This window comes from Thamnophis sirtalis, unplaced genomic scaffold (assembly GCF_051295495.1).
Source record: "Thamnophis sirtalis isolate CommonGarterSnake01/CBP01778 unplaced genomic scaffold, rThaSir2_p1.2 scaffold_9, whole genome shotgun sequence".
Taxonomy (NCBI): Eukaryota; Metazoa; Chordata; class Lepidosauria; order Squamata; family Natricidae; genus Thamnophis; species Thamnophis sirtalis.
This window is the reverse complement of record NW_028261389.1, coordinates 48586887-48614074: the sequence shown is the minus strand read 5'-3', so window position 1 is coordinate 48614074 and position 27188 is coordinate 48586887. Positions and strand designations below refer to the sequence as shown.

Sequence of the window (27188 nt, the reverse complement as noted above, 5' to 3'; positions counted from 1 at the left end):
CTAAGCACTCCATTTATTATTATGCATGCCTTCCTATTTATACTGCTTTTAACAGTTAGGAATGTGTAGCATACAAATTTAATAAATCACTGCCATTACTGTCATAATCTGCTTTTACTGCATTGCATTCAACAACCAATCAAATTCCATTTATGCACAAAACATTACATAATTTGGATGTATTCAATTTATTCTATGCTTCTCTAAATCAAGATGCACATAATAAACTATTTCTCATATTCATACAGATGCTGAAGAGCAAAAACATTTGTGCAAGATAGCATAAAGTTACACTACATTTCCCAATTTTGCTCATTATCACTTCTCATGTATTTTCAATATTAAAAAATAATTCTTCCAAATATTTTCCAAAGCCAACTTTCTTTTTTTCTTTATATAGAAAAGTGATAGCATTTTCCCAGTGGTTAAGCACAGGTGGAGTCTTGACACATTAAACAATTGGCACACCCATATTTTACTGATTCTCCAGGTATATTATCAACACTTCAACTTTATTATTTTGAACATTCTCATGTTGAATGACTTTTCTTCATTTTTTTTTCTTTGTCATTAGGGTAACACTTTCAGTTTCATTCTTTAATTGAAAAATAACACTCACTTCCATACAGATCCTAAATAATTTTGTTACTTTTATTCCTCCTCCAGAAGTTTCCGTGTTTTATCACCATTCACAATGTCCATGCTTTTTTTTCTTTCTGTTAAAACTGCTTGATTTATTGAATGTGTTTCAGTATACTAATACTTTTAATTTGTAGTATATGGTCAATAGCTTGTTGACTTGCAAGGTATCCTCTAGATTATAATTCATACCTTGCATAGAATAGCAGGAGCATACCTGGTATAAACTGGTTATGCTTGCAACATATTGCCAAAATGTAGCCAAATTGGCTGTCTTGTCCTTATTGTGAATGCTGTTTCTGGATTCAATTCAGACTAGGAGATATCTCTTTCAAATTATGACAACACCAAAATAAAGAAATACTGCTCAGAAATATGTAAAGGATCTCGTTTTTATTGTTTCACAAATTTCTGTGCTTCTTTTTACTAAAAAGTGTGTTGTGAAACCTGCTTTGGAAAAAATCAATTTGCTCAGAAACTGATAAGATTGTTGTGAACTGCCCAAAGTCACTTAGGTAATATGGGTGGTGTAGAAATTAAATAAGTAAATATATACATAGGAATGTGTTTCTATCTAAACCAATGGTTCTCAACCTTTTCTTCACCCCTCCCCCTTTAAATATGTTTTATGGCCATGGATCTCCAAGACTTAACTCAAGGTTTCAATCATAATATTTCTTCAAACCTTTGCAGACCTCCTATGTTGACATTGTGGACCCCCAGAGGTACGCGAACTAGAAGTTGAAAACCACTAGTCTAAACTACTTTTGTGTGTATGTGGATAGAGGAATATTCAATTCAGTGAAAAGAAAACAGGACTTTTCATTGAATTTAATGGATGTAATTATAGTGCTTTGAATACAGTTATCACATTGAATGTTAATTGGAAGAGAGAGAAAACTTTCTTAGGAAAGAAGCCAAGTTTTTTTAACAACTAAAATTCAGTCCCAACCTACCCTTAGTAGATAACATGGAACAAGTGATGATACATCGGCTACACATCATCACTTTGTCTGCTTTGTTGCCTATCTAAATAACCATAGTGTGAATGTAACTTTATTGTTAATGTGGTTCTTTAATATAAATCAGAAAGAAGTATTTTTCCAGTGGGAGTCCTTTATCTTGTAATTTTCTTTATTCATAACATTTCTTAAGAATTATAAAGCAATAAAAATATAGCACTCAGTTACAAACTAATTTTTGGTAGAGTATTGATTTTAGAAAACAAGCAATATAATTCGTGAGACTATTTTTATGAACTCCTTGGCACGGAACTTTGCCAAAACAAATTGCAGTGTAAGTTTTCAAACAAAAAGTAACACAGACAAGTAGTTCTCCTTTCTCTAGTCTATCAGGCCTCAAATGAAAAATCTTAAGATTGTGCAAAAAAATAATAATAATCAATTTAATGCACCTGCATAATATACATCCATCTTAATAAATTTGAGAATACTAGAAGTTCTGCAAAGAACACAATTTCTTTACTGATATGGATAAAGTTGTGTTTCTTGCCTTTTTAAAGCAGCATTTATACAATATAATTACAATGTGTGTGCGTGTAGGTAAGTAGGTAGGTTGTAATTATATTTACATAGATTGAAGACATGGAAAAATGATATATCTGTTTTTACTATCTTTAATTCAAGTTTAAAATTGTTGTTAATAACAATTTTAACCCATAACTGTATTAAGATGTTTAATTAATTAAGTAGAGGTCAGCAGATGCAGATTACTGTATAGCATTGGTAATTACTCCTGTTTGAAAAAAGCATGTTTATGTTAACTTCATAAAGGCATAAATTTTTGGTAACAGCAGTTTGCAGCACCTTGAGAAAGTGATCTTGAGAAAAATAAGCAAGTTTAGATCAGGTTAGTATTTGAATGGGAGAAAGAAATGTTGGAAGGCAAAGGTTTCTGGTCCATTCCTAGCCAGGAGTCACCACTGATGCTAAAAGAAAGTTTCGTGAAGACAGCTGCCTGGAAGTTATGAGTTTTTATTGAGGAAAGAAAGAACGGGAAGGATGAGACACAGCTCTGTCGTTCCCGGGTCTGCAACACCACATATAGAATTTGGTTTCCCCTTTTATATAGTTTTTCTTGCTTCAGGCTATTGTGTAAATTCGGATTTTATAAAGTTCTTTTATTCCGGATGATTGTTCTGATCTTGATTCTCTTGTCTTCGGATTTTGTCCGTCCGGTGTCTTGTCCTTGGGCTAATCCTATCATAAGATACGAGGAGGGTATTTTCCTGTTTGGGCACTTATACCAAGGTGTCTGCTCTATGTAAATAGTCATGATGATTTTGTGTTTGTGTTATTCTGACTGGTCATTGCTAGATTTGGGTTTTTTTCCCCAATTTCCTAATCCTATTATCTCATGTTTCTTTTGTGACTGAGTGTAACCTTTTCCTGGCTACGTGTGTGGCTTTCTCTGGCTATGGCTCCTGGCTGCGTGTTTATTAATTTTTCTGTACATGCCTTCTGGGTTATTTCTGCTACCTTACTACAGAAACTATGGTTGTAAACTATATGCTGAAAGACATCCTGAAAAAAAGCAATGACAAAGCAGTCATTTGTATTGTTGCAAAGGAAACATGTCATGAGCAGGAGTCAATCTCAGTTCAGGGGAATTTTATGATGGCTAAATACTTTAAATATGAGTGTGTGTTGAGATATACAGTATCTGGTCCTAGTGGCATGCTATTTAGAAAATAAGGTGTTTATGCTTTTTATTCTTCAGTTTTTAATAAAAAAAGGTAAATACCCTTACAGCAATTGGTTTAAGCTAGAATTATTAAGTATTTGTATTTTTCTATGAACAGGAGAAAAGCTATTTCTGAAGTCACTTAAAATTATCTTACAGGAATATTTGCTATAGATCTAAAATAAGAATAGTTCATACATTGTCTTGGACATATTGGCAACTTAATTCATGAAGTTATGTTTTGTTTTCCAATCCCAATAAGATTTTACTATTTGGGAGCAAATATGCAGAGCACATCAAATTATCTGTGGCTTCTATCAGACATCCTGGGACAAGGAGCTACTGCAAATGTTTTTCGTGGACGACACAAGGTTTGTATAAAAATAGAATTCTGCTAGCTGAATTTTTTTTTAATCTAGGCTCAACAAAGAATATTTTCTTAATTTCTCATGTTGAATGGCATTTATCACTTTACTTACTAGATGTAAGGCAGATGTGTCTTAATAACAGAGATACTGTAGCTTTTGTCAGAAAAATCTTCCATGAAATGTTTTTAAAAATGTCATTAACATTACAATTTAAATGTACAGGAACATCCATTTTTCAGAGATGATAATTTTAACGATTCTGGGCTTTTTCTAAACGAACCTAATGTTTCTTACAGAAAACTGGAGACTTGTATGCTGTCAAAGTATTTAATAACTTCAGCTTCCTTCGTCCTGTGGATGTTCAGATGAGGGAATTTGAAGTGTTAAAGAAACTAAATCATAAGAACATCGTCAAATTATTTGCCATAGAAGAGGAGGTAATTATTATGTAATGATATATTTTACTGAGGAGCAATTCATGTTTTTACATTATATTGGTATTTACATTTCAATATATGCCACTTTCTTAATTTTATTCTGAGATTAATAAGGACATGTTGAAATATAATAATGGTAATGAATTTAATCTCCCTGCTTCCTCTTTTGGAATGCCCACAAGAAAGATATTAGAAAATGTGCACATACTGTCAGCGTTCCAAATACCATGTAGAATCAATTCAGAATCGAAGGCAAAACTATGCTTAAAGTTCCAATTTAATAAAGCAGGCATGTTGACACATAACTTCCAACTCTGGAAGTTACATCAGAATCCCACCCAGTTATTTATTTATTTATTGAATTTATAGGCCGCCCAATCCCGAAGGACTCCGGGTGGCTTACAAAAAAGGGGGAAAAAAGAAAAGGAAAATAAAAAGAGTGGTTTAAAATTCACAACACACACTCGTTCTACTCGGGGCTGGACCTTAACAATAAGGTCAACAGCCCCAGGCCTGCCGGAACAGCCAGATTTTAACAGCTTTCCTGAAGGCCGTGAGAGTGGGCAAGGCCCGGACCTCTGGGGGTAGCTGATTCCAGAGGGTCGGAGCAGCCACAGAGAAGGCTCTCCTCCAGGGGCCCGCCAGCCGACAGTGACTGGCTGACGGCATCCGAAGGAGGTCCAATCTGTGGGATCTTATCGTTGGGAGGTATGTGGCAGTAGGCAGTCTCGCAGATAAGCTGGTCCTAGGCCATGTAGGGCTTAATTGCATCCGGAGACCAATTGGTAGCCAGTGCAGCTCGCGGAGGACAGGTGTAACATGGGTATTCCTCGGTACACCCAATATCGCTCGCACGACTGCATTCTGGACTAGCTGTAATCTCCAAACGCTTTTCAAGGGTAGCCCAATGTAGAGCGCATTGCAATAATCCAGCCTTGAAGTGACAAGGGCGTGAGTGACCATTTGGAGTGCTGGTCCAGGTAGGGCCGCAATTGGTGCACCAGGCGAACCTGGGCAAAGGCCCCCATGGTCACAGCCGACAGATGGTGTTCCAGTGTCAGCTGTGAATCCAGGAGGACCCCCAAATTGCGGGCCCTCTGAGGGGCGTACGTTTTCGCCTCCCAGAATCAAGGACGGACTGTCTGGGCTGTCCTTCGGGGGCAACATCCAAAGCCACTCAGTCTTATCGGGATTGAGCACCTATTTGTTCATCCCCATCCAGATCCTGTCAGCTTCCAGGCATCGGCACATCACATCTGCCGCTACACTGAGCTGGCACGGGGCAGATAGATACAACTGTGTATCATCTGCATATTTGCCGCTTTTACACGCGTCTGATGGGCCGCTCATGCTTGTAGCCGAATGAGAAGAAAAACACCGGACAAATCCTTCTTGTGATAAGCTTTTGGCCCCGAGCAATGCCCGGGAGGCTTTTTTTATTAGTCCCAAACAAAGGAAAGGTGTATACAAAATTACATCAACAGGCACATGACTAAATACTCCAATGATAATAATGCTGCGTGGCAAAAAGCTTCGTCTCTGGGCAAAAGAGTGAGGTGAGTGGCAAGGGGGGCTGCTTCATCCCTGGGCAAGAGAAGAGAGATAAGGAATAGGGAGGGGGGAGTGGAGGAAAGTGAGCAGCTCGCATTCCTGCCTTTGAAATGCTAACTGCTAGATAGATGCTGGTACAGAAAGGCGCGCTAATTAATAGGAAGACTTACGTATTGCTAACAAGAATGTTTTTGTTAGCATCCATCTCTGGGCCTGTGTTTTCCAGACAGCCTTAGCCGTCCTATACACAGAAGTGGTCTCAACATCTCCTCATTTTTGTTTTAAAATGAGAAGGAGGAAAGCAAACATATCAAAATGCAGATTCTTCATCATCACTGGTTATAGCAAACACCTTTACAAACAAATTGTTGTCCAACTCATGGTCGTTCTCAGCGTCCAGAAGGGACTTAGTTTCGTGGATAAGCACGTTCTTCCTAGCTGAGGAAAAAAGGCCTTTGAATAGCTGAAAGAGGGAGGGTAGGCATTGAATGCAGCAGCAAAGTGACACAAGCACTACTATAATACATATAATGGAGGAAAAAATGCTTCTTAACCAGGAGCCATCTGGTAGCCAGAACCACAGACCATCCCACCAGGCTGGCAGGACGTCTTCTCGAATCTGGGAAGCCAACTCCTTTAAGGAACTGATTTGATGCTTAACCAATTGAGAGGTGTCTGACAGGTTAAAACAACACATGTTTTTGACAGATTCACAGCCTAGATGATGTACCAGTAACAGAAAATCAATGGCAGCACGGTTGTCTAAGACAGCATGTCTGATCTCTGCCTGTTCCATATTCAAGGCAGCTATGGCTGCAGATGTGATGTTTATAGTTTTTGCAAGGGAACAGGCAATGCGATGGGCTGTCCTGTGATTAGAGCCAAGGTGGCGCAGTGGTTAAATGCAGCACTGCAGGCTACTGCTAGATCAGCAGGTCAGCGGTTCAAATCTCACCGGCTCAGGGTTGACTCAGCCTTCCATCCTTCCGAGGTGGGTAAAATGAGGACCCAGATTGTTGGGGGCAATATGCTGACTCTTTGTAAACCGCTTAGAGAGGCCTGAAAGGCCTATGAAGCGGTATATAAGTCTACTGCTATTGCTATTGCTATTATGCATTGCTAATGCCGGAACACCAACTATAGAGATAGCAAGGGAAAGATATTCAGCCTCGTTAAAAAGATTAATTGAGCTGTCACATGTTTCATCAAGGACTACCGACCTCTGTGGTCGTGGAGTGAGGTCCTGTTTGGTTGGTAGAACCGCAGTGAGGCGACTCAGACAGCAACGTGTATCTGATAGATTAGCAGGTATGTAATTAAAAGTTTTTTGACCACATGTGAAAAACCAACCAGCAGGAAGCAGAACGTGAGCCCAGTTGTAGGAAATGTTCTCGTAGGTGGAACAGTTGGCAGGAAAGATTCCCGTGGGCATACAGGATTGTGTGAGAGAAGCAGTACAATTTTGAATGCGGTAACGTTGGGTCCACTAGCTACAAAGGGTGTGGTGAGAGACATGGCATCAGCTGGGAGCCGTCTTGTGACAAGGCCCCACACCATAGAGTCACCGTAATTAACTTCCTCTCTTTTTTTAAACATTGCCAGCTGGGTGTCTTTTAAAATAACAGAAAGAGGCGTGCAAACTGGTATTAAACAATTCCCTAATAACATGTTCAGGTCCACAGCTTCGCTTAGGCAAAAATTGGATACGTTTGCCTGTTCTGCCAAACGCATCCACAGGTTGTATGTCATTCGAGTGTGCAGACCGTGAGAAGCAGCTGACCTTTTCACCCTATGTGTGAGAGATCTAGTAGGCACATGTAATGGTTCTTGTAACTTGTAAGAGGCACGATGGGAAATTTCACAGCGTATTAAAAATGCAAGCAATACTAAAACTATGCCACACAGTGAAAAAATAACATAATGATATGAGAAAGTTCTAAAACTGAAAGGTTTCATACACTCCTGCCACCGTGACAGGGGATAACCTGGAGGTCTTCTTCGAAATAAGGGACATCCTTCTGGTGGCGAATACGGTGGAGGGTGTCCTTCCCCGTTTTCCTGGTCGGGGCAGGAAACAGCCTCTGTGGTCTCATATGGTGGAGGGTGTCCAGGCCTGTTTTCCAGGTCAGGCCAGGAGGCAACCTCCACAAGCTGTACCTCATTTGGGGACTGACGGACGATCGCCATCCCTGGAAGTGTGTGGTGGTGATTTAGGAAGAAAAGGTCTTACGTGTCTTCCTGGCACCCAGAGCACCTTGTCTTTTAGCTGGATGGCAGCGTAGCCCCGTCCCCAAGTGATCAGGTCAGCAGGTCCTCGCCACGTCAGGTCAGGCAGGCAGCGATAGTAGACAGGTGGACGGGGGGTGTCTGCAGTAGGTGGAGCTGCAAAATGACGAGTCGCTGCTGAGGATGGTGGGCTGCCGGTAAGATTTAAGAAATTCAGGGTATAAAGGCAGAGGTTAAGCGTGTCTTGCACTGCTGGGAGGCCAGGGGGCATTTTTCCCCTATTGCCAATATATCTGTCCAGGGCATGTTTTAATGTCTGGTTGGCGCGCTCAGCCAACGCCTGACCCTGGCTGTTATAAGGAATGCCAAATTTATGTACAATGCCCCATTGGTTACAAAAGGCAGCGAAGGCTGCACTTGTGTAAGAAGGGCCATTGTCTGTTTTTAGTTCTTTTGGGCGTCCCAGCGATGCAAAGGTCCGAATACAATGATTAATAACATGTTTGGTGGCTTCGCCCCTTTGGGGGGATGCCATAATGTAGCCTGAATACGTGTCAATGGAAACATGTAAATATTTCCAAGGGGCAAATGAAAAATATTGGGTAACATCCATTTGCCAAATTTGGCAACACTCTGTCCCCCTGGGGTTTACCCCCATAGGGAGAGAGTTTGCATGCTGGCTACAAGAAGGGCACTGCTGAATAATAGCAGAAGCCTCATTTGCAGTAATGCCAAATTGTTTCATGAGCGCTTTCTTGTTCTGATGAAAGTAGGAATGACTCTCCCATGGCGTGGGAGCTGTCAAAGTTAAAAGAGAAGAAGAGTTGGCAGCAGCTGCTGCCGCAGTGTCGGCCACATCATTGCCTTCCTGGAGAGGCCCAGGGAAGGGCTGATGGCTTCGGATGTGGGAAACATGAAAAAAGTGGGTGCGGGCAGAAATTAACTTCTGCAAAGATAAAAAGAGCGAGAGTAATTGTGGTTCCAATGAGGGAGAAAGATAGGCCTCATAAATTGATTTCACAATCTGAGTTACATAGAGGCTATCCAAAATCAAGTTAAAGGGTGTATTTGGAAAAGTTGAAAAAGCCAAAATAGAGGCAGCAAGCTCCGCACGCTGAGCAGAAGTCTGCCGGGGGGGGGGTGATTTTTGTGCACCACTGACCATTCTCCTGCCAGGCACAAGCACCATAGGTTTTGCTTCCGTCAGCAAAAATAGTCATGGCCTGAGGAAGCGGGAGGGGGAATATGGAGTGTGCCATTGCAAGGGAACAGTTTTCAAAAGAGCCAATCTTGGATCGGGGGGAGCATGGCAAGAAATCTCACCTGGCCAGTCAGCGAGTGCAAATTGAAGGTTTTCCGAATTAGCAAATAAGGTCTCCCAAGTTGATAAAGAACAAGGGACAAAAATCGTGGAAGGTTCAATTCCTGCCAACAACTTTGTTCTGACACAGGCTTTTGTAATTAGAGCTGCAAAAAGTGCAGGTTTCTGAGAAATTGTGGATTTTGGGGTGTGAGACAAATGTACCCATTCAATAATTAATAATTTTGAAGTTTTTTGTACCACGGCTCCTGTTGGGAGCCCAAGAGTGTTACATATAATGAAAGCTAAGGGAGTGTTATCCTGAAAACGATCCACCCAAATTTGTGAAAGGGCCTCATTTACCTCTTTTAAAACTTGCTGATGTGTTTCATCTAATTTAATAACATCTGCAGGGTTTTTGCCCATTGTTAATGCAGAAAACAACGGAGCCAATTGAGGGGTTGTGAGCCCCATATATGGGCGTGCCCAATTAATGGAGCCCAAATATTGCTGTAACTGTACTAATGTGGGAGTGTGTGGCAAGTCCAATTTTGGCATTGCAGGTGCAGCATGAGAGGCCAAAAGCTTATGACCCAGATACGAAAAAGGTTGTGCTGTTTGAACCTTTTCTGGAGCTATGTGCAGGCCATTTTTATGGAGAAGATTAGTCAAAAAAGGTAATGTTGCTAAAACCGTGCCTGGGGGCCCACATGCTGCCACCAAGATGTCATCCATATAGTGGTAAATTAAAAAGTGAGGATGTGCCGTCCGATACGGCTGCAAAGTTTTATCTACAAAATATTGACACATGGTGGGGCTGTTGAGCATTCCCTGAGGCAGGACTGTCCATTGAAAGCGAGAAGCAGGTTTGGAGTTGTTAAATTCTGGGACAGTAAAAGCAAACAGTTTGCGATCTTTTTCATGGAGTGGTATAGAAAAAAAGGCATCTTTTAAATCAATGATCATGAGATCCCACCCTTGGGGAATCAAATTTGGATTGGGGAGACTGCATTGTAATGCTCCCATGGGCTGGAGAATTTTATTAACAGCCCGCAAATCATGCAAAAAACGCCATTTACCAGATTTCTTTTTTATGACAAACACAGGAGTGTTATAGGGGCTCAGGGAGGGTTCAATATGTCCTTTTTGTAATTGTTCCTTCACTAGTTCTGTTAAAGCCTTGAGCTTTTCCTGAGTTAATGGCCACTGATCAACCCAGACAGGGGTTTCAGTTTTTAAAGTTACTGCAAGATTAGTTTGGCATTAAATTGGTGCATAAGATCACGGCCCCACAAATTAATATGGAGGGGCAAAATGACAGGTTTGATGTGAGCTACAGCAAGAGAATCAGTAGAAATAACTGGTAGCCAATGCTTACTGATTTTTGCCGTTTGGATGCCGCCTACGCCGCGGACTGCGGGAGACGCCTCAGTAGGCCAATCAGGTGGCCACTCCTCCTCACGAATGACCGAAACGTCCGCTCCGGTATCTAAAATACCAAGAAAGGAGTGGCCCTTAATTTGAAATTTAGCTGAGGGACGGGCATGTTTCATGGTTTTTTCTATAGCCATGGCTTCATGGCTGTAATCATTTGGGTCTGTCTCGAGGGGTACCGGAATGGCTGTGGCTACCAGGGATCCCTCGGGAACATGCATTGGGACATTAGGAATAAAAATCAAAGCAACAGAAGAGAAATCAGAAGAGTCAGTAAGAAAGGGAGTGGCAAGGACTCCCTGAGACATGAAATCACGATGTGGAAAGACCAAAAGAGGCATTGTAGGGGGTAATGAAATAGAAGTAGCCGGGATCACTGGAAGGAAATAGGAAGAACCAGGCATTGGAGCATCTATAGGTTCGCTTGCCAAGAGATTGAAATAAGAAGGGAGATAGGAGACATGTATAGCAGCCTCAGCCTTTTGTGTGGGGCTGGCCGAATGCCCCAGGATTAGTTTCCCGACGGGGGGTCAGGTTTGGGCATGGGGTTTGTGCGACATTGATTTGCCCAGTGAAATCCCCTTTTGCAACGAGGACAGACTGTTTTTGGCTTCGGTGGGCGAGAGCTTGCAGCAGCAGCCCCACCCCCTGGTGCACGGCACTGAGAGCGAAAATGGCCAGGCTTCCCACAATTAAAACAATTGCCTGATTTAGGATTATTGCGGGAAATTCCCTGGATGGCCATGGCCAAAGTTTCCATGTTATAGGCGTTAGTGCCAACCACCCGACAAGCCTGCAGGTAGTCAGCAATGGTGGCATCAGGTTTACTCACGAGAGGGTGCAAAACTTTTTGACAATCCGGATTAGCATGTTCATAAGCCAATTTCATGAGCAATTCATTTCGAGCATCAACATTTTCAATTTGACGTGCCAATGCCTTTTGCAGGTCATCGACAAAGTCAGAGTATGCCTGATTTGAGCCCTGTATAATTTTTGAAAAAGATTTAAGGGGGGTGGAGGTGACATCATCCACCTTTTTCAGGGCTGCCAGAGCTGCTTGAGAAATTATGGTAAAAGCAGCTGCCGGAGAAGTAGCCTGCTGTTGAGCCGTGAGAAAGGCACCTGTGCCATACAAATGGGCATCGGTCACAAGAGCAGGTAAACCCCTGTGAATGACTTTTTGAATTTCACAAGCATATTGAGATGACCAAATAGAAAATTGGGAAGGGGTCATCAACATACCACACAACAGTTTCCAATCTACTAAAGTCATAGTGTAAGTATTAGCTGTGGTTTCAAACATCCCTTGTGCATAAGGAGAGGTGATCCCATACGAGGAGACAGCAGACTTAAGGTCTCTGAGAACCTTGTAAGGGATGGGGACATAATTTGGAATAATTTGGCCCGGATTGTTTGGGTCCGGGATCATTTCAATTGGAAAACAGGCAGAAACGTCCTCTAAAGGGACTTCCCCTTTTTGAAAACCTTCCTTTACAGCTGCAGCTATGCCACCCTCACAAAAGGGTGTCACAGAAGAAGCCAGTGGCATTCCTGAATGCTGAGGAGCTTCAGGGGCAGAGGGGGACGGAGATTTGCACATAAGGGAGGAAGAGGCCTTGGATTCAGAGTGTGAATTTAGTGAAGAGGTTTCCAAATATGGCGGGGGGGCGTCCGGTCCCCCCATCATGGCCTTGTCATGAACTTTTAAGCATTCCATGACGATCTGCCAAGTGGAGAGTATTTTCACTGGTGCCCTTGGGGGCTGGAGAAAATACTTCCCTAATTTTGCCCAAATGGTTATTCGAATTAAGCCCTTGTCAGGATATGTGGGACAAATTTGATAAATGTACCTGAGAAGGTCAGTAAGATCTTTGTTTGAAGGGATGGGGAGAAAGTTCCCATTGTTTTTTAAGATTAATATTGAGGATTTGGACAATTCTCTAAGTTCGAAAAGGTGTGCAACCTGAGGCTTAGAGAATCCTGCCCCCATTACTCACGAGTCTGGGAGGATGCTCCGTCTGCGACGGCCGGTCCTGGTATGCAAGAGGCGTTCCTTCGCCGGTGAGCAAGAGGACTCCAAATTGGGACGAATGCAGCGACGTGCTTGATCAGCAAGATCACGTCGGGGTCACCAGTTGCCGCTTTTACACGCGTCTGATGGGCCGCTCATGCTTGTAGCCGAATGAGAAGAAAAACACCGGACAAATCCTTCTTGTGATAAGCTTTTGGCCCCGAGCAATGCCCGGGAGGCTTTTTTTATTAGTCCCAAACAAAGGAAAGGTGTATACAAAATTACATCAACAGGCACATGACTAAATACTCCAATGATAATAATGCTGCGTGGCAAAAAGCTTCGTCTCTGGGCAAAAGAGTGAGGTGAGTGGCAAGGGGGGCTGCTTCATCCCTGGGCAGGAGAAGAGAGATAAGGAATAGGGAGGGGGGAGTGGAGGAAAGTGAGCAGCTCGCATTCCTGCCTTTGAAATGCTAACTGCTAGATAGATGCTGGTACAGAAAGGCGCGCTAATTAATAGGAAGACTTACGTATTGCTAACAAGAATGTTTTTGTTAGCATCCATCTCTGGGCCTGTGTTTTCCAGACAGCCTTAGCCGTCCTATACACAGAAGTGGTCTCAACACATATTGATGGTATTTTATCCCGTGCTGTCGTATGATCTCACCCAACGGTTTCATGTAGATGTTAAATAGGAGGGGGGACAAGACCGAACCCTGTGGCACCCCACATTTGAGGGGCCTAGGGGTCGACTTCTGCCCCCTGACCAACACCGACTGCGACCTGTCGGAGAGGTAAGAGGAGAACCACCGTAAAACAATGCCTCCCACTCCCACCTCCTCCAGACGTCGCAGAAGGATACCATGGTCGATGGTATCGAAAGCTGCTGAGAGGTTAAGTAGCACCAGGATAGAGGAATGCCCTCTATCCCTAGCCTGCCAGAGATCATCGATCAGTGCGACCAAAGCGGTTTCAGTACTGTACCCAGGCCTGAAACCAGACTGAAAGGAATCCAGATAATCTGCTTCATTCAAGGTCCGTCGGAGTTGAAGCGCCACCACCTTCTCAACAATCTTCCCCAGAAAAGGAAGGTTGGAGACAGGATGATAGTTTTTCAGGATGGCTGGATCCAGGGAAGGCTTCTTGAGGAGGGGTCTCACCACCGCTTCCTTCAATGGTTGCAGGAAGGACCCCTCCTGCAAACATGCGTTGGTAATCGCCTGGAGCCAGCCTCGTGTCACCTCTCTGCTGGTCAAAACCAGCCAGGAGGGGCATGGGTCCAGTAAACAGGTGGAGGCGCTCATCGCTCCCATGGCCTTGTGAACTTCCTCAGGGGTGACAAATTCGAACTCATCCCAGGAAGTCCGATTGAGACTTACGCTCGGCAGCTCAGCTGGTATTGCCCAAGCGGAGTCAAGGTCTGTCCGAAACTGAGTGATTTTATCTGACAGAAACTGAACAAATTCCTCAGCTCTTCCCTGCAGGGGAACCTAAACAGGGTGGCTGGGCGGGATTCCGTGGACGCAATAAGAGCGGAAAAATGTGTGCATTTTGCCGCCTGTATTGCCACTAAGTAAGTCCTAATAAAGGCTCTTAATAGTGTTCGATCAGATTCAGAGTTACTAGTCCTCCAACGTCGCTCTAGGCGTCTCTTTTGGCGCTTCATCTCCTGGAGTTCCTCGGTAAACCAAGGTGCCCTTCTGGATCCACTGCTGCGGAGAGGCCGCAAAGGCGCAATCCGGTCCAGTTCCTCAGTCGCCGCAACATTCCAGGCAGCGACTAAGGATTCGGTCGGATTGCGGGCAAGGGAGTCAGGTATCTCTCCAAGCTCCCTCTGGAATCCCGTCGGGTCCATCAGGTGCCTGGGGCAGAACCACTTAGTCGGTTCCACCTTCCTGCAATGGGGGAGTAGTGTCCCGAAGTCAAGCCTCAGCAAGGAGTGATCTGGCCATGAGAAGGGCGAGGTCTCTATTCCCCTTAATTCCAGATCACGTTTCCACTGCCCCGAGAGAAATACAAGGTCGAGTGTGTGTCCCGCTCTATGAGTTGGGCCATGAACTACTTGGGTCAAGTCCATGCTTGTCATGGAGGCCATGAACTCCTGTGCCCCATCAGAGTGTTCGCCAAGCGACGGTAGGTTAAAGTCCCCCAGCACCATTAGTCTGGGGAACTCCACCGCCAACCCGGCTACTGCCTCTAGCAGCACAGGCAGGGCTGTCGTGACGCAGTTGGGAGGTAGGTACATCAAGAACAAGCCCACTTGAACCCCTAGGTCCAACTTCAAGAGGAGAGACTCACACCCCACAATCTCTGGCACAGGGACCCTGCGAGGATCTAACAACTTTCGGATGACAACTCCTACTCCCCCACCCCTTTTTCTGGTGTCGTGGTTGGTGGAGCACCTGGAACCCATCTGGGCACATTTTTGAGAGGGGGACTCCTCCCTCTTGGCCCAGCCAGGTTTCAGTTATACATGCCAGGTCTGCCCCTCTGTCTAATATTAAGTCCCGGACGAGGGGAGCCTTGTTCACAACGGACCTGGCATTTAGCAGCAGCAACCTGAGACCAGGGCCCTGATCTCCTCTGCCACCAGGTCTTTGAGGTGAGCCTGAGGGGCCGGAACAAGGAATCGCTGTAATGTAGCGAGTCCTTCTTCCCCGGTAATGGCTAGCCCTACAGCTCCCGTCATATCTGCCCCTCCCAGTTGTAACTGGAATGCTCCGACCCTCCCCCCCCGTAGACCCTCCCCCCTCTCTCATGGCCTCCATTCTTCCCGGCAGGCCACACACACCATTCACTCTAGGGCGGGGGCCGGGTCTGGGCCCCCATCCACTTCTGCTTCTGCACTCAGTGGAGGGGGCTCCAGGTCGCACCCCCAGTCCTATCATACTCACTAAACAAACATTCTACTCAGTCATACCCCACAATAATCGTTAAAAATACAATACAGTGATATAAAATTAATTAAATTAATTAAATTAAAAAGTGGGCGCATTCTCTCTCACAATCGTACCATCATACACTCAACACACTAGTTAAGAACGCAGTTTTTAATGCACGAAAACAGAGGCGGTCAGTGCAAGTCTGAGGCAGCTGGGGCCGGTAATAGGTAGGGAGGGGTTCCTCGTTCTTTTCTCCCGCATAATCTGAAAGTGGTGTAAAAAAGCCTGAGGCGACTGGGAGAGTTGGTGCTAGTTGGAAAGAGCAGGCTCCCCATTCTCTTCATCCTTGTCCTCTCTCTGCGTGGCGACAGGGAGAAAAGGCCCCACAACGCTCGGGACGCCCAGCGGCGGCAATATCCAAAAGCCGAGGCTGAAGAAGGGGGAGGGAGGGATGGGGAGCTGCGTCCAGGACAGTAATGGCGGTGGCAGAGGGGACCAGCCGCCCGGTCTCGAGGCCACACCGGTACAGAACTCACCGGCTCCACGGGCAACAGGGCAGGCACGGCGGCACAGACACAGCGACTCCCCCGACAACGCAGGACCCACCACTGCGGCTGGGACAGATGGAATAGCGGTCGCGGCGCCCAGAATAGGTGGAATGGCAGCAGGGTCGGCGGCCCCCCTGAAGCAGCAGGGCAAGGCCGCGGCAGCCGAGTAGATGGAATGGCAGTTGCGGCGGTCGGAGCAGGTGGAATGGCGGCAGGGTCGGCGGCTCCCCTGAAGCAGCAGGGCCAGGCCGTGGCGGTCAGAGGAGATGGAACGTCGGTCGCGGTGGCCAAAGTAGGTGGAAATGGCAGCAGGGTCAGCGGCTCCCCTGAAGCAGCAGGGCCAGGTCGCGGCGGCTGGAGTAGGCAGAATAACGGTTGCGGCGTCCGGAGCAGGTGGAATGGCGGCAGGGTCGGCGGCTCCCCCAGAACGACAGGGCCGGGCTGCGGTGGCCAGAATAGGTGGAATGGCGGTCGGCCAAGCCATGGCGGCCGGAGTAGGTGGAATGGCGACAGGGTCAGCGGTTCCCCCGAAGCAGCAGGGCCGGGCCACGGCGGCCGGAGTAGGTGGGATGGCAACAGGGTCGGCATCTTCTGAGAGCAGCAATTTTCAGAAAGCAATGTTTCTTCCGTTAGCTGCTTCTCCAGATCCCCCTTATATTGCTCTTGCCTTACTTTCACCTCAATTCGATTCCTGAACCTTGGCTCCGTTTCTTTTTGGCCATTTTTCCTCTTGGAACCTGAGCGGCAGAGCTCAGGCAGACATCTTCCTTCCTTGCACATGCGTTCTTTTTAAAGGTTCATGATCTTGTCCCCACACCCACAATCCATCACATGATCCAATCTCCTTCTTCCATGCTGGCGTCCATGCCCAGCTTCTTCCGGTCAGGTGTACTGGTGTGGAGACAAAGGATGACCTTGGCTTCTAGCAAAGAATGAAAAACAATACATTCCAAAATCCTACTCCTTCTAATCCCCCCTTCCATTGACTATACTTAAAGAAACATCATAATGAAATAAGAGAAAGTGTGGCAGGCCAAAATTCTAAAAGGAATATAAATGCAGGCCTGACACATACTTTACATTGTCTATAGATTAATGTATCTTTCACAGTCCCTAAACTGATCTTAATTTTGCTTAAAGAAAGGAAATAAAGTTTTTACATTGACCTGCTTCCATTAACCTTACTTAAGAACAATAATAATTTGTTTGGATTCAAACAACATGATAGGGTATAATTAAGATGAAATAAAAATGAAAGCTTCTCAACTTCAAAAGAACAAAAGGAGCCAGAAATCCTAAGAGGAAATTAGTTTTGTAGTGTTTAACTCCAAATCCAGAATATGCAGCTTTTTCTGATGTTTGTGCAGAATTGCATGATCAAATTAATTACATTTCAATTTGTAATTAAAGTATATATATTATATTTTGTAAAGTCTTTAATATAAATTAAACCTTTTTTCCCCTAGACAACATCTAGACATAAAGTCCTTGTTATGGAATTTTGTCCATGTGGCAGTTTATACACAGTTTTGGAAGAGCCGTCTAATGCTTATGGATTGCCAGAAACAGAATTTTTAATTGTTTTGAGAGATGTTGGTATGTGATAGTTATATCATTAGATATATGTTTATTGCACTTATTCCAATTTTTATCCCCAAGTATTCTTTGATTATTATTTTCATTTTAGGATTTATGGTCAATAACACCTCTAAAGACCTAAAGTTTAAAAACACTGTATAGTTTACTGTGTGATTTTTTTTTTTGGCATTCAATATTCATCTACTTAACTTAATTAGAATGTATTTGATTTGTAAAATAACAATTTGGGTATAGTTTCTTTTAACTGCAGTAGGCACACATATTCCAAGCTGTGTAACAGGAATTTATCTCTAATATGTAAAACTACAAAGAACATGTTTCCCACAATGACTAGGTACATTCTGACTCAGTTAACTTTGTTGCACCGGTTGTATACCTCCTTTGGCAAAACAGATGCAGACAGGGTGACACATATCTCAGTTTTATCCAGACTATATATATTTAGATAGAATGAATGCTATTTGGAAACTATATTTCAAAAAAGGAATTTTGCTGCTGTTGGAATTTTATGTTATTATTCTGGGCCCAAATCAGACTGCTGATCTTGAAAGCTTAATCAGCTCAGCAGAGACATTACTGCTCCATAAAATTAATTGGAAGGATTTGCTGTTTATATAGCATTAGAAGTATATTTGAAAGCCGGTTTGTTTAGTGATTAATGTTCTGGGATAGAAATCAGGAGACCATAAGTTCTACTCCTGCCTTTGGCCCAAAGCCACTTGGATGACCTTCTCTCAACCCGAGAAGCAGGCAGTGACAAACCACTTCCATAAAAATTCACCAAGAAAACTGCAGGGATTTGTACAGGCAGTCACCAAGAGCCAATACTCAAAGGTACCTTCCTCCCCCAAAAAATATACTTTCAGGATATGATAAAAGAGAGCAAGACCACTCTGAAAATATCTAATTTGAAATTCTGTGCTTTGAAAGCCTGCTGAAGTTGTTTAGATGTCTATAAAACTTGATTTTTATATGCTTTCTTTATTTTCCATTTTATTATTAAAATGTGTGTACTGTATATTTATCATATACAGAAGTCTTACAACCCAAATTTGCCTGCTATAATCTCTTGCAAAACCAAAGTTTTTATCTATAATTCATTCCTTCTTGGCATTTACTAATTCATGTTGAAATAAAATAATTGATAATGAGATGCAGGTATCCTAATATAGTACCATGTTTCTTATCTACATAATTTTGCAATCTACACACATTTTTTTAAAAATTATTGTTTATATTTAAGTGGCTGGTATGAACCATCTTCGAGAAAATGGAATAGTACATCGTGACATCAAGCCAGGCAATATAATGCGTGTTATAGGTGAAGATGGTCAATCAGTTTATAAACTGACAGATTTTGGGGCTGCTAGAGAGTTGGATGATGATGAACAGTTTGTCTCTCTCTATGGAACAGAAGAATATTTGGTAAGCTCAATGTTTTTTCTTTTGCTTAATGATTTCTAATAAATTTTAATTTATTAAACAAGTTTTAGTTTATTAAATAAACTAATTATCAGTTTAAAATTATGCTATGCTATAATGGCTGATTCACAAACAATAAGCAAACCAAATTATACATCAGTTTTTTAAAATCCAGGATGAAATCATACATCCTGAGTATCATAGTTTCAAATGTACGTATCAATCAAAAAGTTATTTTATGCAAAAATTATCACAGTTGAATCTCTAAACGAGCTTGCCAAGCATTGTACAAAAAAGTTATCCCATTAAAAACATCTCCCTCTTTTCATTTTTGTAGCGAAGATTAAAAATTAATGTGACTAAATTTGTTTTAATTTTCCTTTTGACAAGATAACTGCTGCTAAAGATATACGCTGTTAACTTTTTTCATATTAGAGTTTGTTTTGGTACAGAAAACCTCTGTCAGGCTAAGTTGGCGATTTATATAAGAATCAATAGCTTCTGTTAATGGCAAATCTTGTTTATTTTATTTAATTTGTATTCTGCCACTAGCAGATTTTATTGTGAAAATAAAATTTCACAATGTTATTGTGAAATAAAATACTCACCCAATAGAATCCTATATTCTATTTTACGGAAAATAGTATATAGAAACCTGTTCTGACCCCCCCCCCCCTGCTCCGTCAGGAACGAAAGCCAAAACAGACGTACAAAAGAATGTTTTAATCAGTCCAAGTTCTCGTTGGCTGCAAGCCCAAAATAAACAAAGAGATAAGCTCTCTGGCAGCAATTACTACAAACCTAGGCAATGCAAACAAGCTTCTCACAGCAAACCACTTATCCAAGTTGGTTTCTCTGAATCATGAACGTGAACGAAAACGTTGACTCCTGCAACCAGGGCGTGGCACAAACAGTGTCTTTTATACTCAGGAGAGGATCTTAATCAGCATCAGCTAAGCACAATCATCTACAATTACGCAGTTGTTCCTTCCGTCGAGTAGCCCTTCGCCTGCATGCATCCTGAAACAACTCCCAAATGTTTTCCTGAACATTCCCTTTGATCCAATGCTCTCCTGCCACCTGGTGGCCACCCAGTCTCTCCTCGCCCTGCTTGGAGTCGACACCCTGTCCAGGGTCCTTCACCTCCTCCAAGGCCGACTCATAAGACCCCTCGCTGTCAGAGTCTGGTAGCAGCTCCAACGGCTCCTGCCAGGCCACAACAGAAACCTATGGTCTCTGGTGCTCTCTATAATATAGCCATAGAGTGTTTTTTTTTAAAATAATTTTTATTTGTTTTTTAAACAAGGACAAACAAACATTAAAAAAAACAACATCTTCCATTACAAATTGTAGAAAGTGTGCGGTTGGTTACAGTATTTCCATGCATCTCTTCCATAGTCACCACCTCCTTTTCATATCAAATCGCATATTTTAAATTCATCTATATTCATATATATCACAATTATTATATCTCAACCTTAAATTTGACTATAATTGTTTTTACATCCTTTTATATATAATATTCAAAATCTAGAATAGGATTATATGATAACATTCCATTAAATCCTCCTAAAATCATCCAATCACAATACATCTTTACAACATATTCTAGATAAAGCTTTTAAACCTCTTCTCATAATCTCCATATATTGTTTATACAAAATTTCATATTATCAAACTAATATGTTTCTCCATCAGATTTTTCTGTTTTGTATTCCATATTCTCCAATCTCTTTTCAATTCTCTCTGTCACAACTAATAGATTTTGAATTCAAACAATCATTTGCAATGTTACAGTTTGTTTTTCCTATTGGGCCATTCTTTCAATTTTGCAGATACTGCCACTATAGGGTTCAAGGCTATTTTAATAAACTTCAAACAGATTCATTTATTATCTTTCAAATCAAAATGTTGTCTTCTCTCCAATAGCTAGTGATAGAACTTCTAAAAGGCACCTGTATAAACAACTTGTGCACTTCCTACTATCACTGTCAGTAAACAAGTTTGAAAGAACCTTGAATCTCAAGTGATGAAAGAGAAAGAAGAAAAAACAATGTATCCAGCTTCTAAGTGGCAGTGTAACTGCTTTTCCTCCTGTTGTTACAACTCTCTTTATAATCCTTCTTATTTTCTTTTTTATATTCCAATCTTAAGAAAGAAAAAAACCCTTAAATGGAAATAAAAAACAATCCAATCAATCAAATCAAGCATTATAAAAAAGGAGAATTTTAATCCATGGGTAAAAGCAAAAGTGAAAAAAGAAGAAGAAAGAATTAATCCATTCAGTTTAAAAAATAGGGAGCCCCTGCAAAAGTTCCATCCGTGGGGAAAAAAAGATATTAGAAACTGGATGACACTAAGTTCAATGCAGATTAATCTCACTCCCTACCGTCTTCTGTCTTCGATCTTAACTTAATTTTTTTTCTTGGGTAGTCTCTTCCTTTAATAATAAAATTTCCTCACCAATTCGACACATTTTCTCTTTCCGCTTTCTTCCCGTTTCGGAGCTGTCCCAACTTCAGCAGCTTCATTAGCTGCATTTCTGTCTCCGAAAAAAAGCTATTCCTGGATCTTTCGGGGACTTTGCGGAATTCGACTGTCGTGACGTCAGCTCTCCAGCTTGCCATAGGGTTTTAATGATGTGTATTGTTTCCCTCTTTGCACCCGAGCATCCTGACATGTATGAGCGAGCAGTATTACGGAAGGACCATCAAAAGAAGTATGGAGCAACAGTTGACTTGTGGAGCATTGGAGTGACCTTTTATCATGCTGCAACTGGAAGTCTACCATTTCGACCTTTTGAAGGTCCACGCAGAAATAAGGAAGTGATGTAGGTAATTCAGAGGAAATGTTCTATCACCAACTACCAACTAAACTACATAAAATTGGGAGTGGAGGGTAAACTAGACAATTTCTGGAAATATTTTCTTTGGGGATTCTGTTACATTCTTGTATTCTTACAATATTATTTGCTTTGCAATTTATTTTTCTTTCTCAGATATGCAACAGATATAATTTTAACATGGCTAAACATAGGAAGTACTGCATTTAGATATGTAGAAATGATGTTTTTTTAATTATGTTGAAGGCAGACTTCAATAATAGAATTGACTCAGTATGTTTTTCCAATGATGGAAGCAATATTTAAATGAGAGACATTTAATAGCTATTATTTTATATATTCTTTTAAAACCCAACTCATTGTTATGACAGACAAGGCAAGACTCTAGAGTCCTTTATTGGTCTCAATAAATGGTCCCGCAAATAACCTCCTGGTAAATATCCACCACTAGGCTACCCTGAAGGCAGCCACTCTCAGTTCCCTAAACAGCATCCCCTATATTACAAATAAAATCCACAGAGTAGGAGCACATTCATAGGGAAAGGTCCAAGGTTCCAAGTCCAGTCCAACTGGCTAAGCAAATCCATAAGGCAGAGTCTAGGCACAAGACAAATGACAGTCCTCAGGGCAAAGACAAGGGACAAGGCAAGAGGCAGTTCTAAAGGCAAAGCAAAGGGCCAAAGGCAAGGTCCAAGACAAAAGGCACAAAACAGTTGTCAAAGCAAGGAAAGGCCAAAGGCAGGAGTCTAGGGCAATCGGGAAAAGGATAAGCCAAAACAAGCAATTGTTGTTGGCAAAGGTCCCCATGACTTCTCCTTAAGTCACTCCACTCCAGGTGTTCCTTGTAAGGAGGGGTGGAGCGACCTCACAAGTAGTCTTGCCAGCCCTTCCTTGAACTTGCCTGCACTCCACTCTTTGTGTCCTCGGATCAAGTAGAGGAGGCAGCTGTTCCTCATCAGAGGGGATCTGCTGCCTATCAGCACCGTTGCCTGTCAGCAGCTGTTCCTTCCTGTGTCTGTGAAGGCAGGCAGTTCTCCATTTGGTCAACCACCTCCCCAATGCCTGAGGATGCATCATCCTCAGACCCTGGCTTCTCCAAACATGCCAGTGGAGAAATGCCATCCATGTCGGTCAGACCCAGTTCCTCCTCCTCCTCCAAACTGTGCTCCAATTGGGCCATGACACTCATAAATTACTACTGCCTTATGGGAATTGACAAGAAAGTTTTGATGAGTTTAATAATTTAAAACTTTAATACACGCAGCATTTTCACATCAGCCAAAGTTTTTTGTTTGGACAAATAACTTTTGAAAAATAATCAGGCAATTGAATTATGTATACATTATTTGCATTCTTTAGTTTGAGGTAGAGTATGATTCTTCAATAGTTATAGATGACTAAGGCAAACAAATGGTCCTCAGTTGGATCCTCACTTTTTGCAACTGAAATTCTATTTACAAATGTTTCCAGTGCAAGAATGGAAAGTGGATCTGATCAATTCTTTTGTCCCATGTTCCTCTTGGAAAGCAGATCTGGAATGGAATAGGAAATCAGTAGAGATTTCCTCTTCCCTTCCTTCTAATGGATCTCTGTGCATATTATAAATAGAAAGAGCTATAATCCACTATAGAAACATTATTACCCTTGTAATGTCTCATAGATACTTGTTTCACTATCTGTATATATAAATCTGTTGAAAAAATTAACTTTTGAAAATTATTTTAACTTTCAAGAACAACACTTTATTCAAATTTTTAATGCCCCCAAACTTTATAGAGTTAAAAACTGTGTTTCCTGTTATAGTTGGTAAATGGTTCAATAACAATTAAAATGCCACTTCTTTAGAAATGTAATTAGTTGTTCTGAACTAGAAAGCTGCCTACTGCTGCTTTGTAATTCACATTACTATTACATGGTTTTATTATAGAGTATGTTTGCTGATTATGGTATTTCTTATATCTCAAAGGTATAAAATTATAACAGGAAAACCTTCTGGTGCAATATCTGGAGTACAGAAAGCAGAAAATGGTCCCATTGAATGGAGTCGTGATATGCCTATTTCCTGTAGTCTTTCTAAGTATGTTTTGTCATTGATTTGCTTACATAATTTAATGTTGATTTCCATGCCTCATAAGATGTCATGTGAATATGAAACAAAAATTATGTGTTTTTAGCAATTTGCGGAATTGATAACGCACAGGGCTTGAAGTGATTGAGAATATTAAGAGTAATCTGCATTTCTGAGTGATAGGTGGAAAAGAAATTTCTAGTTTGCAGTAGGACTTAATCTCTTCAGTTGTATTGCTTGAGCATAAAAAGTCTTTGCAATATTTTATTAATTTATATTTATTATTGCAATTCGGACCTTGCCCACTCTCATGGCTTTCCGAAAAGCTGTTAAAACCTGGCTATTCCGGCAGGCCTGGGGCTGTTGACCTCATTGCTGAGGTCCAGCCCCAATCAGATTGGGTGCATGTGTGATGTTTTTAACTTGTTTTCTTTATTTTTGTATTAATTTCTCCACTTTTCGCTTTGTAAGCCCCCCAGAGTCCTTCGGGATTGGGCGGCCTATAAATTTACTAAATGAATGAATGAATGAATGAATGAATGAATGAATGAATGAATGAATGAATGAATGAATGGATGGATGGATGGATGGATGGATGGATGGATGGATGAATAAATAAATAAATAAATAAATAAATTTATGTTCTTGCAATTCCAGACAGACTTTCTGAGTATTTGAGTAGAACTCTCAGGTTTAGATTACTTCTGCCTGGAAGTAGATAAACCATGGTACAGGTAATCCTCCACAGATACTGGGCCTGTGGAGACTCACTCATCTTGCAAAGATCTAGCAAGCTGTGTCCACTCCAGCCTGTCTGCCCCAGTTTCTTTGCCTGCAAAAAGCTTTTGGCGCGAAGAATGGAGACTGGGCGGGGCATGCACACTACTCCCAGCCTCCATTCTTCTCACCAAAAGCCTTGAGAAAAACTGTCCAAAGCTTGCAGGGGTGAGTAATTGTCCTGGCAGGCTCTGGTCATCATTGCAAAAAGTCCGGAGCCTGCCAGGACACTGGAAAAGAAACCGCAGCAGAGAGGCTGGAGAGGACACAGCATTTGATCATTGAGATCTTCAAAAGATGAGTGAGTCTCCACAGGCTCAGTTCCTGGTGGGGCAGGATAGGGTGAAACAGATATCTTAGTGGATAGGGGGGGAACTTGGGTGGTTGGAAGCACTACCCCCCCCCCATGGTCTTCCCCACCCTGAGATACTTCATGTGCACTTAATGACCAGAGCATTTGATTAGCAAGTGCATTGGGTAAATCAGGGAGGGATCATGTTAATTGCACATGTTCCCATTAATGAATTCCTCAGGTTACAAATGTAATTAGCAGGCTCATTCGTAATCAAAGTGTCCTTCCATTTTTGTGCATACAATAGTCCTGCTGTTGTCAACAATACTTAGTAACAAAGTTCCATTTTTTTTCTCTAGGTCTTTTTCCATTAAACCCAAAAGGGAAAATTTCATCTTTATCCTCATTTTCAAAATTCTCTTTCCCTCCCTCACTCCCTCCCTCTCCCTTCCTCCCTCCCTCTCCCTCTCTGTATTTGAATCATACTCCAATATATTATCTTATAGAAAAAAAGATTATAATTTAATGTAAATTTTAAACCGTTTATCCACATATTTCCCCATTGTTCAAGCATCACATTATATCCAAAATTCCTTGCCCACTGAATTATGTAATGTTTTACATGTTCATTTTCCAAATTCAATTTCAATAACATTTTATAAATCTTAGCAATATTATGTTAATCATTTCCACATAGTAGTTTCCAATTCATTTTAACAAAGTCAAATCCATAGCACTTTTTATCCAGTTTAAATCTTTCTTTCAGTTGTTGATAAGTAAACCAATTGCAAACATAACCTTCTGATTCAAGTTCTTTCCTCTCCTTTAATACTAGGTCACCGGAGTTGAAAGATGATTGCCACCATTTTTTTTCTAAATGGTGACACCCAAAGAGGCAACTTGTATAAAGCCTTGTTTTATATTTATTCCAAACTCTTAGTATAACACATGTAACAAATTGATTAAAACCAACATTAACTTTACTTTTATCATACCATAAGTAGCTGTGCCATCCAAACTTTAATTCATAGCCCTCTTTTTATTCTGGAGGCTTACCCATTCTTTTGACCAGGCCAGACAGCATGCATTTCATAATTTTTTATCAACATAAATTATAATATGCAAACTCACATCCTAATTTGGTCACTCATTAACCAAATGAAGCAACACTGAATTAATAAAATAAACTATGAGATTAGCACAATTTTACTAATTTACTAAATTTTGCTAAAATGTTATAATTTTAATTTACTTTAAAGTAAGTGCCACTACAATGATAACATTCCTTATCTTTTTCCTTTATTGTGCTTTAGGAAAATATTATGTACATATGAATAGTGTTTCATAGTACAAAATACATGATCTGCCGGCTACTTTCTTGCAAGGAATGATGAGCTATTGGATAGGAAGTTGCCCTATTTCCATGAAAGATATCTGCAATCTTCACCAATTAGAATTACTTCTTCCTTTTTAACTAAAGTGCATCCCAGCTACTTTTACCTTGTTGATGTATTGACATTGACATGTATTTATGAGAGTTATCTTTTGCACCCTCTGATAAGCAGCGTAAGTGGGGAAGCCAGATTCACTTAATACCTGTATTACTAAATTATCAACTGCAGTGATTCATTTAACAACTGTGGCAAGAAAAGTTGTAAATAGGGGGAAATTTACTTAACTGTCTTGCTGAGTAACAGAAATTTTGGGTTCAATCGTCGTAAATCAAAGACCACTTGTATAATAAAAATACATTATTTAATGTAATAATTGTTTTCTATTTAACTTTTTAGGGGATTGCAGGTACTTCTTACACCTGTCCTTGCAAATATTCTTGAAGCAGATCAAGAAAAATGTTGGGGATTTGATCAGTTTTTTGCAGAGACAAGTGACATACTGCATCGGATAATTATTCATGTCTTCTCTCTTCAACAAATGACTGCACACAAAATTTATATTCACAATCATAATAAGTAAGTTTTCTATAATTTTATTTTCATAAGGCAACAACTAGATCTATGATCTATTTCCCTTTAAATAGATTTCCTCCCCTTTTTTCCCTTCTTTCTTCTGGCTATTTTAATGCATTGGG

At 41.5% G+C, this 27188-nt stretch overlaps 1 protein-coding gene across 2 annotated transcripts in view; it reads left to right on the top strand.

The window, feature by feature from the left end:
* TBK1 (TANK binding kinase 1) overlaps positions 1-27188 on the top strand; it is a 51138-nt gene that overhangs the window by 3356 nt on the left and 20594 nt on the right. For both annotated transcript variants that reach the window (XM_087723495.1, XM_087723494.1), the window contains exons 2-8: positions 3605-3713; positions 4007-4147; positions 17566-17695; positions 18942-19123; positions 21790-21950; positions 23929-24039; positions 26890-27069. In XM_087723495.1, coding sequence (XP_087579621.1) covers positions 3627-3713; positions 4007-4147; positions 17566-17695; positions 18942-19123; positions 21790-21950; positions 23929-24039; positions 26890-27069 — 992 coding nt within the window. In that variant the 5' untranslated portion in view covers positions 3605-3626. The remainder of the gene's footprint in view (positions 1-3604; positions 3714-4006; positions 4148-17565; positions 17696-18941; positions 19124-21789; positions 21951-23928; positions 24040-26889; positions 27070-27188) is intronic.